Source organism: Pecten maximus, chromosome 1, assembly GCF_902652985.1.
Source record: "Pecten maximus chromosome 1, xPecMax1.1, whole genome shotgun sequence".
NCBI classification, from domain to species: domain Eukaryota; kingdom Metazoa; phylum Mollusca; class Bivalvia; order Pectinida; family Pectinidae; genus Pecten; species Pecten maximus.
Genome location: NC_047015.1, coordinates 7408951 through 7427443, shown reverse-complemented (window position 1 = coordinate 7427443; position 18493 = coordinate 7408951). Strand labels below are relative to the sequence as shown.

Sequence of the window (18493 nt, the reverse complement as noted above, 5' to 3'; positions counted from 1 at the left end):
AAAGAGACTTTGATGAAACTGATTTTATCTGTGATTTATAAAGTGAATAAATAGTGGTTAGTCCTTTAATTATCTTAATTTTATTTAATTTTAAGTGTTCATGAACTACCTTATTTATTATCGCATGAACTGTTTAAATGTCAAAAACAGTGGTTTTTTTTGTCTTGTATGATTGCATGCTTATATCAATTTATATATACAGTTACAAAAACGTACTATATATACATATTATATGTATAGATACATAATAAATCACAGTGAAGATGTTGATCCGTAAATTACAATTAATATAAATAAGTAAAATGGGGAAGTATTACTGTGATTTACATATACAGGTAAACACAGGTAACGCGTGATGTGTTCAACTGGACTGTAAATGTATTGAGAGGTAGAACATGAACACCAGACCAACCAACAGACTTCACAACTACACCAGACCAACCAACAGACGACCTACACAGTTCACAACTACAATATGCTAACCTACAAGAGTTCACAACTACAACATACTAACCTACAAGAGTTCACAACTACAACATACTAACCTACACAGTTCACAACTACAACATGCTAACCTACAATAGTTCATAACTACAACATGCTAACCTACACAGTTCACAACTACAACATGCTAACCTACACAGTTCACAACTACAACATGCTAACCTACACAGTTCACAACTACAACATGCTAACCTACACAGTTCACAACTACAACATACTAACCTACACAGTTCACAACTACAACATGCTAGCCTACACAGTTCACAACTACAACATGCTAACCTACAAGAGTTCACAACTACAACATGCTAACCTACAAGAGTTCACAACTACAACATGCTAACCTACAAGAGTTCACAACTACAACATGCTAACCTACACAGTTCACAACTACAACATGCTAACCTACACAATTCACAACTACAACATGCTAACCTACACAGTTCACAACTACAACATACTAACCTACATAGTTCACAACTACAACATGCTAACCTACACAGTTCACAACTTCAACATGCTAACCTACACAGTTCACAACTACAACATACTAACCTACACAGTTCAAACTACAACATGACGATCTACACAGTTCACAACTACAACATGCTAACCTACATAGTTCACAACTACAGCATGCTAACCTGCAAGAGTTCACAACTACAACATGCTAACCTACACAGTTCACAACTTCAACATGCTAACCTACACAGTTCACAACTACAACATACTAACCTACACAGTTCAAACTACAACATGCTAACCTACACAGTTCACAACTACAACATACTAACCTACACAGTTCACAACTACAACATGCTAGCCTACACAGTTCACAACTACAACATGCTAACCTACACAGTTCACAACTACAACATGCTAACCTACACAGTTCACAACTTCAACATGCTAACCTACACAGTTCACAACTACAACATACTAACCTACACAGTTCAAACTACAACATGACGATCTACACAGTTCACAACTACAACATGCTAACCTACACAGTTCACAACTACAGCATGCTAACCTGCAACAGTTCACAACTACAACATGCTTACCTACACAGTTCACAACTACAACATACCAACCTACACAGTTCACAACTACAGCATGCTAACCTACAACAGTTCACAACTACAACATGCTAACCTACACAGTTCACAACTACAACATGCTAACCTGCAACAGTTCACAACTACAGCATGCTAACCTGCAACAGTTCACAACTACAACATGCTAACCTACAAGAGTTCACAACTACAACATACTAACCTACACAGTTCACAACTACAACATGCTAACCTACACAGTTCACAACTATAATATACTAACCAAAAACCAAAAAACGCCCTTTTGAATAATGTAATGACTACATGCTAATCAATCAATTAATTAGTTAATTATTTGATGATTTACGAATATGGTATTTCAAACAGAATATATCCTTACCGAATTACAAATTCCGACTTTATATCTGTGTGATTTCCTGTGTTTTTTTTTTTTTACACTTGTGTAGGAGCCTGCATTAGATAATCACTCGTGGAAATATTTTTTTACGTCACGTGGTTGTAATATGTCCAGGCGAGCAAACAATGTAATCTGTTTCTGATGGCTTCTTTTTTGTGGCAGGTTCATCGGTGATTGAACCGGGAACGGCGATGACATCGACTATGACAACAGTACATACAGTAACGCCCGCAACTGACACTGATACTGTGGCAACCTTGGATTCCTCTGTCGAAACCACAGATTCTGGCACTGATACTCAAACAACACTGGGCTCCTCTGTCCAGATCACAGACTCTAGCACTGATACTCAAACAACACTGGGCTCCTCTGTCCAGATCACAGACTCTAGCACTGATACTCAAACAACACTGGGCTCCTCTGTCCAGATCACAGACTCTAGCACTGATACTCAAACAACACTGGGCTCCTCTGTCCAGATCACAGACTCTAGCACTGATACTCAAACAACACTGGGCTCCTCTGTCCAGATCACAGACTCTAGCACTGATACTCAAACAACACTGGGCTCCTCTGTCCAGATCACAGACACCAGCACTGATACTCAAACAACACTGGGCTCCTCTGTCCAGATCACAGACTCTAGCACTGATACTCAAACAACACTGGGCTCCTCTGTCCAGATCACAGACACCAGCACTGATACTCAAACAACACTGGGCTCCTCTGTCCAGATCACAGACTCTAGCACTGATACTCAAACAACCGTTACAAAAACAACGATATCGTCTACAACGCCTGAATCATCAACGCTGGTAAATAATGCACTGGAACGAACTACCACAACATTGCCATACACAATGTCCACAACTGGTCCGGAACCAACCACCACACCAGTACTATCAACAACGTCGACAACTGTTCCGGAAACAACTACCACAGCAGTACTATCAACAACGTCCACAACTGTTCCCGAAACAACTACCACACCAGTACTATCAACAACATCCACAACTGGTCCGGAACCAACTACAACACCAGTACTATCAACAACGTCCACAACTGTTCCGGAAACAACTACCACATCAGTACTATCAACAACGTCCACAACTGTTCCGGAAACAACTACCACACCAGTACTATCAACAACATCCACAACTGGTCCGGAACCAACTACAACACCAGTACTATCAACAACGTCCACAACTGTTCCGGAAACAACTACCACATCAGTACTATCGACAACGTCTACAACTGTTCCGGAAACAACTACCACACCAGTACTATCAACAACGTCCACAACTGTTCCGGAAACAACTACCACACCAGTACTATCAACAACATCCACAACTGGTCCGGAACCAACTACCACACCAGTACTATTGACAACTGTTCCGGAAACAACTACCACACCAGTACTATTGACAACTGTTCAAGAAACAACTACCACACCAGTACTATCAACAAAGTCCACAACTGTTCCGGAAACAACTACCACACCAGTACTATCGACAACGTCCACAACTGTTTCGGAAACAACTACCAAACCATTACTATCAACAAAGTCCACAACTGTTCCGGAAACAACTACCACACCAGTACTATCAACTACGTCCACAACTATTCCGGAAACAACTACCACACCAGTATTATCAACTACGTCCACAACTATTCCCGAAACAACTACCACACCAGTACTATCGACAACTGTTCCGGAAACAACTACCACACCAGTACTATCGACAACTGTTCCGGAAACAACTACCACACCAGTACTATCGACAACTGTTCCGGAAACAACTACCGCAGAAGTACTATCAACAACGTCCACAACTGTTCCCGAAACAACTACCACACCAGTACTATCGACAACGTCCACAACTGTTCCCGAAACAACTACCACACCAGTACTATCGACAACTGTTCCGGAAACAACTACCACACCAGTACTATCGACAACTGTTCCGGAAACAACTACCGCAGAAGTACTATCAACAACGTCCACAACTGTTCCCGAAACAACTACCACACCAGTACTATCGACAACTGTTCCGGAAACAACTACCGCAGAAGTACTATCAACAACGTCCACAACTATTCCGGAAACAACTACCACACCAGTACTATCAACAATGTCCACAACTATTCCGGAAACAACTACCACATCAGTACTATCAACAACGTCCACAACTGTTCAAGAAACAACTACCACACCAGTACTATCGACAACGTCCACAACTGTTCCGGAAACAACTACCACACCAGTACTATCGACAACTGTTCCCGAAACAACTACCACACCAGTACTATCGACAACTGTTCCGGAAACAACTACCGCAGAAGTACTATCAACAACGTCCACAACTGTTCCCGAAACAACTACCACACCAGTACTATCGACAACTGTTCCGGAAACAACTACCGCAGAAGTACTATCAACAACGTCCACAACTATTCCGGAAACAACTGCCACAGCAGTACTATCAACAATGTCCACAACTATTCCGGAAACAACTACCACACCAGTACTATCGACAACGTCCGCAACTGTTCCGGAAACAACTACTACACCAGTACTATCGACAACGTCCGCAACTGTTCCGGAAACAACTACTACACCAGTTCTATCGACAACGTCCACAACTGTTCCCGAAACAACTACCACACCAGTACTATCGACAACGTCCACAACTGTTCCGGAAACAGCTACCACATCAGTACTATCGACAACGTCCACAACTGTTCCGGAAACAGCTACCACACCAGTACTATCGACAACATCCACAACTGTTCCCGAAACAACTACCACACCAGTACTATCGACAACATCCACAACTGTTCCCGAAACAACTACCACACCAGTACTATCGACAACGTCCACAACTGTTCCGGAAACAACTACCACACCAGTTCTATCGACAACGTCCACAACTGTTCCCGAAACAACTACCACACCAGTACTATCGACAACGTCCACAACTGTTCCCGAAACAACTACCACACCAGTACTATCGACAACGTCCACAACTGTTCCGGAAACAACTACCACACCAGTTCTATCGACAACGTCCACAACTGTTCCGGAAACAGCTACCACACCAGTTCTATCGACAACGTCTACAACTGGTCCCGAAACAACTACCACACCAGTACTATCGACAAGGTCCACAACTGTTCCCGAAACAACTACCACACCAGTACTATCGACAACTGTTCCGGAAACAACTACCACACCAGTACTATCGACAACGTCCACAACTGTTCCCGAAACAACTACCACACCAGTACTATCGACAACGTCCACAACTGTTCCGGAAACAACTACCACACCAGTTCTATCGACAACGTCCACAACTGTTCCGGAAACAGCTACCACACCAGTTCTATCGACAACGTCTACAACTGGTCCCGAAACAACTACCACACCAGTACTATCGACAACGTCCACAACTGTTCCCGAAACAACTACCACACCAGTACTATCGACAACTGTTCCGGAAACAACTACCACATCAGTACTATCGACAACTGTTCCGGAAACAACTACCGCAGAAGTACTATCAACAACGTCCACAACTGTTCCGGAAACAACTACCGCAGAAGTACTATCAACAACGTCCACAACTGTTCCGGAAACAACTACCACACCAGTACTATCGACAATTGTTCAGGAAACAACTACTACACCAGTACTATCAGCGACGTCCAAAACTGTGCCGGAAACAACTACCACATCATTACTATCAACAACGTCCACAACTATTCCGGAAACAACTACCACATCAGTACTATCGACAATTATTCAGGAAACAACTACTACACCGGTACTATCAGCGACGTCCAAGACTGTGCCGGAAACAACTACCACATCATTACTATCAACAACGTCCACAACTGTTCCCGAAACAACTACCACACCAGTACTATTGACAGCTGTTCCGGAAACAACTACCGCAGAAGTACTATCAACAACGTCCACAACTGTTCCCGAAACAACTACCACACCATTACTATCAACAACGTCCACAACTGTTCCGGAAACAGCTACCACACCAGTACTATCGACAACGTCCACAACTATTCCGGAAACAACTACCGCAGAAGTACTATCAACAACGTCCACAACTGTTCCCGAAACAACTACCACACCAGTACTATTGACAGCTGTTCCGGAAACAACTACCGCAGACGTACTATCAACAACGTCGACAACTGTTCCGGAAACAACTACCACACCAGTACTATCAACAACGTCCACAACTGTTCCCGAAACAACTACCACAGCAGTACTATCGACAACTGTTCCGGAAACAACTACCGCAGAAGTACTATCAACAACGTCCACAAATATTCCGGAAACAACTACCACATCAGTACTATCGACAACGTCCACAACTGTTCAAGAAACAACTACCACACCAGTACTATCGACAACTGTTCCGGAAACAGCTACCACATCAGTACTATCAACAACGTCCACAACTGTTCAAGAAACAACTACCACACCAGTACTATCAACAACGTCCTCAACTGTCCCCGAAACAACTACCACATCAGTACTATCGACAACGTCTACAACAGTTCCGGAAACAACTACCACACCAGTACTATCAACAACGTCCACAACCGTTCCGGAAACGGCTACCACATCAGTGCTATCAACAACGTCCACAACTGGTCCCGAAACAACTACCACACCAGTACTATCGACAACTGTTCCGGAAACAACTACCGCAGAAGTACTATCAACAACGTCCACAACTGTTCCGGAAACAACTACCACACTAGTACTATCAACAACGTCCACAACTGTTTCGGAAACAACTACCACACCAGTACTATCGACAACGTCCACACATGTTCCGGAAACAACTACCACACCAGTACTATCGACAACGTCCACAACTGTTCCGGAATCAACTACCACACCAGTACTATCGACAACGTCCGCAACTGTTCCGGAAACAACTACCACATCAGTACTATCAACAACGTCCACCACTGTTCCGGAAACAACTACCACACCAGTACTATCGACAACGTCCACAACTGTTCCGGAATCAACTACCACATCAGTTCTATCAACAACGTCGACAACTGTTCCGGAGACAACTACCACACCAGTATTATCAATAATGTCCACAACTTTTCCGGAAACAACTACCACACCAGTACTATCAACAACGTCCACAACTGTTCCGGAAACAACTACCACACCAGTACTATCAACAACATCCAAAACTATTCCGGAAACAACTACCACACCAGTACTATCGACAACGTCCACAACTGTTCCGGAAACAACTACCACACCAGTACTATCGACAACGTCCACAACTGTTCCGGAATCAACTACCACACCAGTACTATCGACAACGTCCGCAACTGTTCCGGAAACAACTACCACATCAGTACTATCAACAACGTCCACAACTGTTCCGGAAACAACTACCACACCAGTACTATCGACAACTTCCACAACTGTTCTGGAATCAAGTTCCACACCTGTACTATCAATAACGTCCACAACTGTTCCGGAAACAACTACCACACCAGTTGTATCAACATCGTCGACAACTGTTCCGGAAACAACTACCACACCAGTTGTATCAACAACTTCGACAACTGTTCCGGAAACAACTACCACACCAGTTGTATCAACAACTTCGACAACTGTTCCGGAAACAACTACCACACCAGTACTATCAACAACATCGACAAGTGTTCCGGAAGCAACTACCACACCAGTACAATCAACAACATCGTCAAGTGTTCCGGAAGCAACTACCACACCAGTACAATCAACAACATCGACAAGTATTCCGGAAGCAACTACCACACCAGTACTATCGACAACTGTTCCGGAAACAACTACCACACCAGTACTATCGACAACGTCCACAACTATTCCGGAAACAACTACCACATCAGTGCAATCAACAACGTCGACAACTGTTCCGGAAACAACTACCACACCAGTACTATCAACAACGTCAACAACTGTTCCGGAAACAAGTTCCGCACCTGTACAATCAACAACGTCCACAACTGTTCCGGAAACAACTACCACATCAGTTCTATCAACAATGTCCACAACTGTTCCGGAAACAAGTTCCACACTTGTACAATCAACAACGTCCACAACTGTTCCGAAAACAAGTTCCACATCTGTACTATCAACAACGTCCACAACCGTTCCGAAAACAAGTTTAACACCTGTACTAGCATCAACATCCACAACTGTTCCAGAAACAGCTGCCATATCTGAACAATCGACGAAGTCCACAACTGTTCCGGAAGTAAGTTCCACACCTGGACTATCAACAATGTCCACAACTGTTCCGCTAACAACTACCACATCAGAACAATCGACAAAGTCCACAACTGTTCCGGAGACAACTACCACATCTGAACAATCGACGAAGTCCACAACTGTTCCGGAATCAACTACCACACCAGTACTATCAACAACGTCCACAACTGTTCCGGAAACAACTACTACACCATTACTATCAACAACGTCCACAACTGTTCCGGAATCAACTACCACATCAGTTCTATCAACAACGTCGACAACTGTTCCGGAGACAACTACCACACCAGTACTATCAACAACGTCCACAACCGTTCCAGAAACAACTACAACACCAGTACTATCAATAACGTCCACAACTGTTCCGCAAACAACTACCACACTAGTTGTATCAACAACTTCGACAACTGTTCCGGAAACAACTACCACACCAGTTGTATCAACAACTTCGACAACTGTTCCGGAAACAACTACCACACCAGTTGTATCAACAATTTCGACAACTGTTCCGGAAACAACTACCACACCAGTTGTATCAACAACTTCCACAACTGTTCCAGAAACATCTTCCACATCTGTACTATCAACAACGTCATCAACTGTTCTGGAATCAAGTTCCACACCTGTACTATCAACAATGTCAAAAACTGTTCCGGAAACAACTACCACAGCAGTGCAATCAACAATGTCCACAACTGTTCCGGAAACAACTACCAAACCAGTACTATCAACAACGTCCACAACTGTTCCGGAAATAACTACCACATCAGTACTATCGACAACTGTTCAGGAAACAACTACTACACCGGTACTATCAGCGACGTCCAAGACTGTGCCAGAAACAACTACCACATCATTACTATCAACAACGTCCACAACAGTTCCGGAAACAATTACCACATCAGTACTATCAACAACGTCCACAACTGTTTCGGAAACAACTACCACACCGGTACCATCAACAACAGCTACATCTGTTCCGGAAACAACACCAACAATACCATCAACAAGAGTCACATCTGTTTCGGATACAACAATCGTAACAGTACCACCAACAACGACCACAACTGTTCCGGAAATAACAACCACAACAGTACTATCCACATCTATTATATCTGTTCCGGAAACAACAAGCATACCAACAACATCCACAACGACAACAACCCCTCCGGAAACCTCAACCACAACAGCACCACCCATAACTACCACAGGCATTCCGGAAACTTTAACAATCACAACAACATCATCCACGACGACCACATCTGTTCCGGAAACAACAATCACAACAATACCACCTACAACGACCACAACTATTCCGGAAACAACACCCACAACAGTTTCCTCCACAGCGACAACAACTGGTTCGGAAACAACGACCGCCACAGTACGATCAGCAATGCCCAATACTGTTTCGGAATCAACAATCACAGAAGTACCACCCACAAAGACCACAACTGTTCCAGAAATAACGACAGCATCAACCGTATCGCCCGGCACGACTACAGCTATTCCGGCATTAACAACCACAGCACTACCATCCACAATTACAACCACGCTTCTTGGAACAACTGTCAAAACAGTACCATCAACAACAACCACAGCTGTTCCGGAAACGACAACCACATTAATGTCACCTACAACGACCACAACTCTTCCGCAAACAACAACCATACCAGTGCCACCCCCAACGACAATCACTGCGCCAGAAGTAACAGCCACAACAGTAATATCAACAACGTCCACAACTCTTCCGCAAACAACAATAATAACAGTACCATCCACAACTATCACATATGTCCCGGAAACAGCAACCACAGCAGTATCATATACAACGGGAACAACTTTTCCGGAAGCAGCAACCACAATAGTAACACCCACAATAACCACGCATTTTCCGGAGATGACAACCACAACAGTACCATCAACAACGTCATCTACTCTAGAAACAACAGCTACAGCGGTTCAAACAGCAACAGCCACAGTTATTCCGGAAACAACAGCCACATTAATACAATCCACATCGAGCACAACTATCCCCGAAATTTCAACCAAAACAGTACAATCCACAAAGGCAACAACTGTTCCGGAAACAACAACCACACCAGAACCATCCTCAACGTTAATAACTTCTCCGGAATCAGTATCTACGACTGCAGGTGTTCCGGAAACAACAACCACACCAGTCCTATCTACAACCACTACAGATATCCAGGAAAGCACTGTCACGCCGATACCATTTAGAACAAGCACAGCTGTTTCGGAAACACCAACCACAACAGTATTAACTTTAACGACTACTCCTGGCCCTGAACCAGCAACCGCCACTATACCATCTTCAACGACTACAGCTGAGCTGGAAACAACTGCCTCAACTGTTCTATCATCTACAGCTGATCCGGAAACAACTACCATATCAGTACCAGCGATAACGACAACACAATCTACAACCGCAACAGTGCCGTCCGTAACGGGCATAAACATTCCGGAAACAACGACCAAAAAGGTATCATCCTCAACGACCACCACTGTTCCGGAAACGGACGGTACCTCAAGTACCACAAAGGTTTCGGATTCAACTTCATCATTTGTTTCACCAACAATTACCACAACTGTTCCTGGAAAAACCTCCACAAGTGTACCATCTCCAACGGCTACTACACTCCCTGAAACCACTACCACACTCTTATCATCTTTAACTATTACAACTACTCCAGAATCAACTGCAACACAAATGTTATCAACAACGGATACAACTGTTCCGGACACTACAACAATAATATCGTCAGGAACGCCAACAACTGGTCTTGAAACAACTACCACACCAGTACCATCCACAACGACCATAACTGTACCATCCACAACTACCACACCTGTTCCGGAAACAACTACAACACATGTTCCGGAAACAACTACAACATCTGTTCCATCCACAACTACCACAACTGTTCCGGAAACAACAACCACATCAGTACCATCCACAACGACCATAAATGTTCCGGAAACAACTACCACACCTGTTCCATCCACAACGACTACAACTGTTCCGGAAACAACTACCACACCTGTACCATCCACAGCGACCACAACTGTTCTGGAAACAACTACCACACCTGTACCATCCACAGCGACCACAACTGTTCTGGAAACAACTACCACACCTGTACCATCCACAACGACTACAACTGTTCCGGAAACAACTAACACACCTGTACCATCCACAGCGACCACAACTGTTCCGGAAACAACTACCACACCTGTACCATCAACAGCGACCACAACTGTTCTGGAAATAACTACCACACCAGTACCATCCACAACGACTACAACTGTTCCGGAAACAACTACCACGCCAGTACTATCAACAACGTCCACAACTGTTCCGGAAACAACTACCACACCTGTACCATCCACTACGACTACAACTGTTCAGGAAACAACTAACACACCTGCTCCATCCACAACTATCACAACTGTTCCGGAAACAACTACCACACCAGTACCATCCACAACGACTACAACTGTTCCGGAAACAACTACCACACTTGCTCCATCCACAACGACCACAACTATTCCGGAAACAACTACCACACCTGTACCATCCACATCGACCACAACTGTTCCGGAAACAACAACCACACCTGTACCATCACCAACGACCACAACTGTTCCGGAAACAACTACCACACCTGTACCATCCACAACGACTACAACTGTTCCGGAAACAACTACCACACCTGTACCAGCTACAGCGACCACAACTCTTCAAGAAACAACTACCACACCTGTACCATCAACAACGACCACAATTGTTTTGGAAGCATCTACCACACCTGTACCAATCACATCTACTATACTTGCTCCAGGAATACCTACCACACTCGTACCATCCACAACGACCACAACTGTTCCGGACACAACTACCACACCTGTACCAGCCACCATCACCACCAATGTTGCAGAAACCATTTCCACACCTGCTCCACCCAGAACGACCACATCTTTTATAATAACAAGGACAACAACTGAACCATTAACAATGAACCCAACGGTTCCGGCATTAACAACAGCACAAGTACATTCCATGACGTCAAAAACTGCTAGCGAAACGACAATACCATCAGTACCATCCACAACGACCACAACTGAAATAAGTTCCAAGCAAGAAGCAACCACACTTGTTTCAGAAGCTACTATCGCTACAACTTCCGCAACATTTACAACGAGCGCAAGTGTTTTGGAAACAGCCACTGCACCACTTCCTCCCACTACAGCTGATGGTAAGCTCTTTTTTATTCATCGTGGTTTTCCAAGGCCCATTATGTCATTATTTGTTTATGTATACATTCATTTCAATTCCCTACCTTCCTTATTTCCTCCAATTGATCACCCCGTGCTGATACATTAATTTTTTTCGCTCTTTACTTTAGCTATCCCAATGATTTTTTTTGTAAGATGCTTTTCATATCGACATTGTTTATACAATCCTTCAGGAACAGCTTTAACACCGTCAATAGTGTCTAATCCGTAATCAACTAAAACTGCATCAGGATTGACGACTTCGGCATTTGCTGCAGAAATAACAACCCATCTAATTTTTTAACACTGAAAACGACAGCTACTATTTATGTAATACCCACAACGACGAAACATGTTTCGGAAACTATCATACTAGTAGCATCCAAAATCGTGCCGGAACCAAGTAAGTCGCCAGTAGCATCCACCACATCCAAAACTGTTAAGAAAGTATCAGTCGTACAGGAATCATTCTGAAGCATAGCAAATCCTCAAGAAATAACCCAAATAGATGCAACAATGACAATTATACCGGAAAAATAAGAAGCATGTAGCACCCAAGACTATGGCATATTTTCTGGAAACAACAATCATACCAGTAGCATCTTCCTGAAAATAAATTGTCACTCCTTTTATCCTGAAGGACCATGATTTTATTCCCCTCCGCCAAACCATTTTATGGACAAAAATACAACGCGACTAAGATCCCAATAATCTGTTTTTGTCAACCCAATGGTTTTTGTCATCCTCTAAATCAATCTTTTAGAGTTTTTATTTCAGCAAACCCTTCTTGATTTCCATTTTATCACTTACAAAGTGATGCATGCCAGAAGGACGAAATATGGCAGATTCATTACTTTTTTGGCAAATAATGAATTAATTTCTCAAATCTTACAGTTGATTTTCACGTGCATATTTTGTGTAATCCCCAAGGAACAACTCAATCAACAGAAGTGTCCGCAATTACTAGAGCTATTCTAGAAACAGTAACAACACCATTAATACCTATAATAAATCCAATTGAATCGGGAACGATAAACATTCGAGAAGCACATACGATTTCCACTTCAGCATCATCCAAAGTGACAAATGCTCCTGAAACATCTGCAACACTAGGACCATTCTCAGTGATGACAAGTGTCCCAAAAGCAAGCGAGGATCAAGTACTCTACACAGAGAAAGCTTTTCAAGAAACAAGATTAATTCAAGAAGTACGCACAACGACAACTTTTCCTGAAAATGTTAACATTCCATAAATGTCTACAAAGACAAGTATTCTCGTAATAACTACTGCAACAAAAGCATCTTCAGCAACTGTTCCGGAAGCACTTTCTTCACCATAAGCATCAACAACAACTTCCTCACAAGTAGCATCTACGATGTTCCGGACATAATAACCACACCCATACAATCTCAAACTTATACAGATGTCGGTATGTCATGTTTGTATTCGCTGCTTTGTACTTTGATTTTATTGATTTTGATTTATTTAATCACCTTTCTTCCTTGATCAGTATTGGGACGAGATAGCTGTATGATTAATATTCTGTTTCATTCTTCGGCGTAACAATATCGTAAATCATAATGAAATATGCTTTTCAAATACTTGTCTTTTGTAAATTCCCCAGGAACAACTACTATTACAGTTATTCCGGAAACACCAATCACAATCCTTGCATCCTCCAAAACCTCAGCTGAATATGAATCATCTACCACTGTCGTATCTTCCGCAAAGACCACATCTCTCCCGGAGATAACTACAACACCAGACGAATCAACAACAATAACTTTTCCGGAAACAACAACCTTAACAGCACCATCTTCATCGACCACAATGGTCCCCGTAAGAACAACCACACCCGTACCATTGACGATGTCATTAATTGATCTGGAAACAACTACCACACCAGTACCATCCACAACGACCACAACTGTTCCGGAAACAACTACCACACCTGTCCCATCCACAACAACCACAACTGTTCCAGAAACAACTACCACACCTGTGCCATCCACAACTACCACAACTGTTCCGGAAACAACTACCACACCTGTACCATCCACAACGACTACAACTGTTCCGGAAACAACTACCACACCTGTACCATCCACAGCGAACACAACTGTTCCGGAAGCAACTACCACACCTGTACCATCCACAGCGAACACAACTGTTCCGAAAACAACTACCACACCTGTACCATCCACAACGACTACAACTGTTCCGGAAACAACTACCACACCTGTACCATCCACAGCGAACACAACTGTTCCGGAAGCAACTACCACACCTGTACCATCCATAGCGAACACAACTTTTCCGGAAACAACTACCACACCTGTACCATCCACAACGACTACAACTGTTCCGGAAACAACTACCACACTTGTACCATCCACAGTGAACACAACTGTTCCGGAAGCAACTACCACACCTGTACCATCCACAACGACCACAACTGTTCCGGAAACAACTACCACACCTGTCCCATCCACAACAACCACAACTGTTCCGGAAACAACTACCACACCTGTTCCATCCACAACTACCACAACTGTTCTGGAAACAACTAACACACCTGTACCATCCACAACGACTACAACTGTTCCGGAAACAACTACCACTCCTGTACCATCCACAGCGAACACAACTGTTCCGGAAGCAACTACCACACCTGTACCATCCACAGCGAACACAACTGTTCCGGAAACAACTACCACACCTGTACCATCCACGACTAAAACTGTTCCGGAAACAACTACCACACCTGTACCATCCACAGCGAACACAACTGTTCCGGAAGCAACTACCACACCTGTACCATCCACAACGACCACAACTGTTCTGGAAACAACTACAACACCTGTACCATCAACAACAACCACAACTGTTCCGGAAACAACAACCACACCTGTACCATCAATAACGACCACAACTGTTCCGGAAACAACTACCACACCTGTACCATCCACCACGACTACAACTGTTCCGGAAACAACTACCCCACCAGTACCATCCTCAACGACCATAACTGTTCCGGAAACAACTACCACACCTGTACCATCCACAGCGAACACAACTGTTCCGGAAACAACTACCACACCTGTACCATCAACAACGACCACAACTGTTCCGGAAACAACTACCACACCTGTACCATCCACAACGACTACAACTGTTCCGGAAACAACTACAACAACTGTACCATCAACAGCGACCACAACTATTCCGGAAACAACTACCACACCTGTACCATCCACAACTACCACAACTGTTCCGGAAACAACTACCACACCTGAACCATCCACAACGACTACAACTGTTCCGGAAACAACTACCACACATGTACCATCCACAACTACCACAACTGTTCCGGAAGCAACTACCACACCTGTACCATCCACAACGACTACAACTGTTCCGGAAACAACTACCACATCAGTACCATCCACAACGACTACAACTGTTCTGGAAGCAACTACCCCACCAGTACCATCCACAACGACCATAACTGTTCCGGAAACAACTACCACACCTGTACCATCCACAGCGAACACAACTGTTCCGGAAACAACTACCACACCTGTACCATCAACAACGACCACAACTGTTCCGGAAACAACTACCACACCTGTACCATCCATAACGACTACAACTGTTCCGGAAACAACTACCACACCTGTACCATCAACAGCCACCACAACTGTTCCGGAAACAACTACCACACCTGTACCATCCACAACTACCACAACTGTTCCGGAAACAACTACCACACCAGTACCATCCACAACGACTACAACTGTTCCGGAAACAACTACCACACCTGAACCATCCACAACGACTACAACTGTTCTGGAAACAACTTTTACACCAGTACCATCCACAACTACCACAACTGTTCCGGAAACAACTACCACACCAGTACCATCCACAACGACTACAACTGTTCCGGAAACAACTACCACACCAGTACCATCCCACAACGACTACAACTGTTCTGGAAACAACTACCCCACCAGTACCATCCACAACGACCATAACTGTTCCGGAAACAACTACCACACCTGTACCATCCACAGCGAACACAACTGTTCCGGAAACAACTACCACACCTGTACCATCAACAACGACCACAACTGTTCCGGAAACTACTACCACACCTGTACCATCCACAACGACTACAACTGTTCTGGAAACAACTTTTACACCAGTACCATCCACAACTACCATAACTGTTCCGCGAATCACTACTACAGCAGAAGCAACTGCTCTGGAAACCTCTATTACACCAGACCCATTAACAGCAAATGTACGCGGAACAACTACTAACCAAGTAGCATCATCAGCAAAAACAACTGTTCCTGAAGGAACAACTTTACCAGCAGCATCATCAATAACATCAACTGCTCTGGAAAGCTATATTACACAAGAACCACTAACGACAAATGCAAATGGAACAACTACTACCTTAGAAGCATCATCAGCAGGAACAACAACTGTTCTGGAAGTAACTACTTTACCAGTAGCATCATCAACAGGAACAACAACTGTTCTGGAAGTAACTACTTTACCAGTAGCATCATCAACAGGAACAACAACTGTTCCTGAAGGAACTACTTTACAAGAAACGTCATTAACGAAAGCAACTGCTGGGGAAACCTCTGTTACACCAGAACCATTAACAACAAATGTTCATGAAACAACAACTACTACCCAAGTAGCATCATCAGTAAGAACAACAACTGTTCCGGAAGCAATAACTACACAAGTAGCCTCAGCAACGACAACAGCTGCTCTGGAAACCTCTATTAGACCAGAAACATTAAAAACAAATGTACATGAAACAACAACAACTACCCAAGTAGCATCAGCAGCAGAAACAACAACTGTTCCAGAAGCAACTACTTTACCAGTAACGTCATCAACGACAGAAAATGGTCTGGAAACCTCTATTACACCAGGACCATTAAAAACAAATGCACATGAAACAACAACTACTATCCATGTAGCATCATCAGCAGAAACATCAACTGTTCCAGAAGCAACAACTTTACCAGTAACGTCATCAACGACAGAAAATGGTCTGGAAACCTCTATTACACCAGGACCATTAAAAACAAATGCACATGAAACAACAACTACTATCCATGTAGCATCATCAGCAGAAACAACAACTGGTCCTGAAATAACAACTTTACCAATAGCATCATCAACGACAGCAAATGGTCTGGAAACCTCTATTACACCAGGACCATTAACAACAAATGTATACGGAACAACAACTACTACTCTAGTAGCAACAACAGTAAAAACAACAACTGTTCCGGAAGCAACTACTACACAAGTAATATCATCAACGAAAGCAACTGCTCTGAAACCTCTATTACACCAGAACAATTCACAACAAATGTACCTGAAACAATAACTACTGCCCCAGTAGCATCTTTAGCACCAATAGGAACAACTGTTCTGGAAATACCTAATGCACTAGAAGGATCAACAGCGGCAACTGTTCCGGAACCAATGACCTCAACTATTCAGGAATTCTCTGCTACAGCGAAGCCATTACCAAAAAACTATGTCTGAAACAACAAGTACTACCTCCATAGCATCATCTGCAGCAATAACTGTTCTGGGAAACAGCTACTTCGCCAATATCGTCAACAACATCAACAACTACAACAACAACAATAACAGATGTTTCAGAAATATCCACTACACCAGAAGCATTATCAACAACTGAACCTGAAACAACAGCTGCTACCCAAGTAGCATCATCAGCAAGAACAACAATTCTTCCCGAAAGTTCTGCTTTATCATTAGTATCAACAGAAGCAACTGCCCATGAAACATTTACTTTGCCAGAGACGACGACATCAATTGTTCCGGAAATAATTACTGCATCAGAA

At 43.4% G+C, this 18493-nt stretch overlaps 3 protein-coding genes across 3 annotated transcripts; all 3 read left to right on the top strand.

Moving 5' to 3' along the window:
• Nucleotides 1-840: 840 nt before the first annotated feature.
• LOC117333755 (dynein heavy chain-like) lies at nucleotides 841-1473 on the top strand. Its single transcript, XM_033893507.1, has one exon. It carries the CDS (start codon nucleotides 841-843, stop codon nucleotides 1471-1473), a length of 633 nt encoding a protein of 210 aa, XP_033749398.1.
• A 707-nt stretch (nucleotides 1474-2180) lies between these two features.
• LOC117332949 (putative uncharacterized protein DDB_G0282133) lies at nucleotides 2181-8245 on the top strand. The gene is made up of 6 exons (XM_033892416.1): nucleotides 2181-2839; nucleotides 2971-3962; nucleotides 4048-4207; nucleotides 4282-6908; nucleotides 7006-7114; nucleotides 7150-8245. The coding sequence occupies exons 1-6, from the start codon at nucleotides 2181-2183 to the stop codon at nucleotides 8243-8245; spliced, it is 5643 nt and encodes a 1880-aa protein (XP_033748307.1).
• Nucleotides 8246-8303: 58 nt separating this feature from the next.
• On the top strand, nucleotides 8304-18327 carry LOC117332032 (mucin-2-like). Its single transcript, XM_033891266.1, has 6 exons — nucleotides 8304-8353; nucleotides 8437-9407; nucleotides 10543-12087; nucleotides 14500-16794; nucleotides 16877-17928; nucleotides 18142-18327. Exons 1-6 carry the CDS (start codon nucleotides 8304-8306, stop codon nucleotides 18325-18327), a joined length of 6099 nt encoding a protein of 2032 aa, XP_033747157.1.
• The last annotated feature ends 166 nt before the right edge of the window (nucleotides 18328-18493 follow it).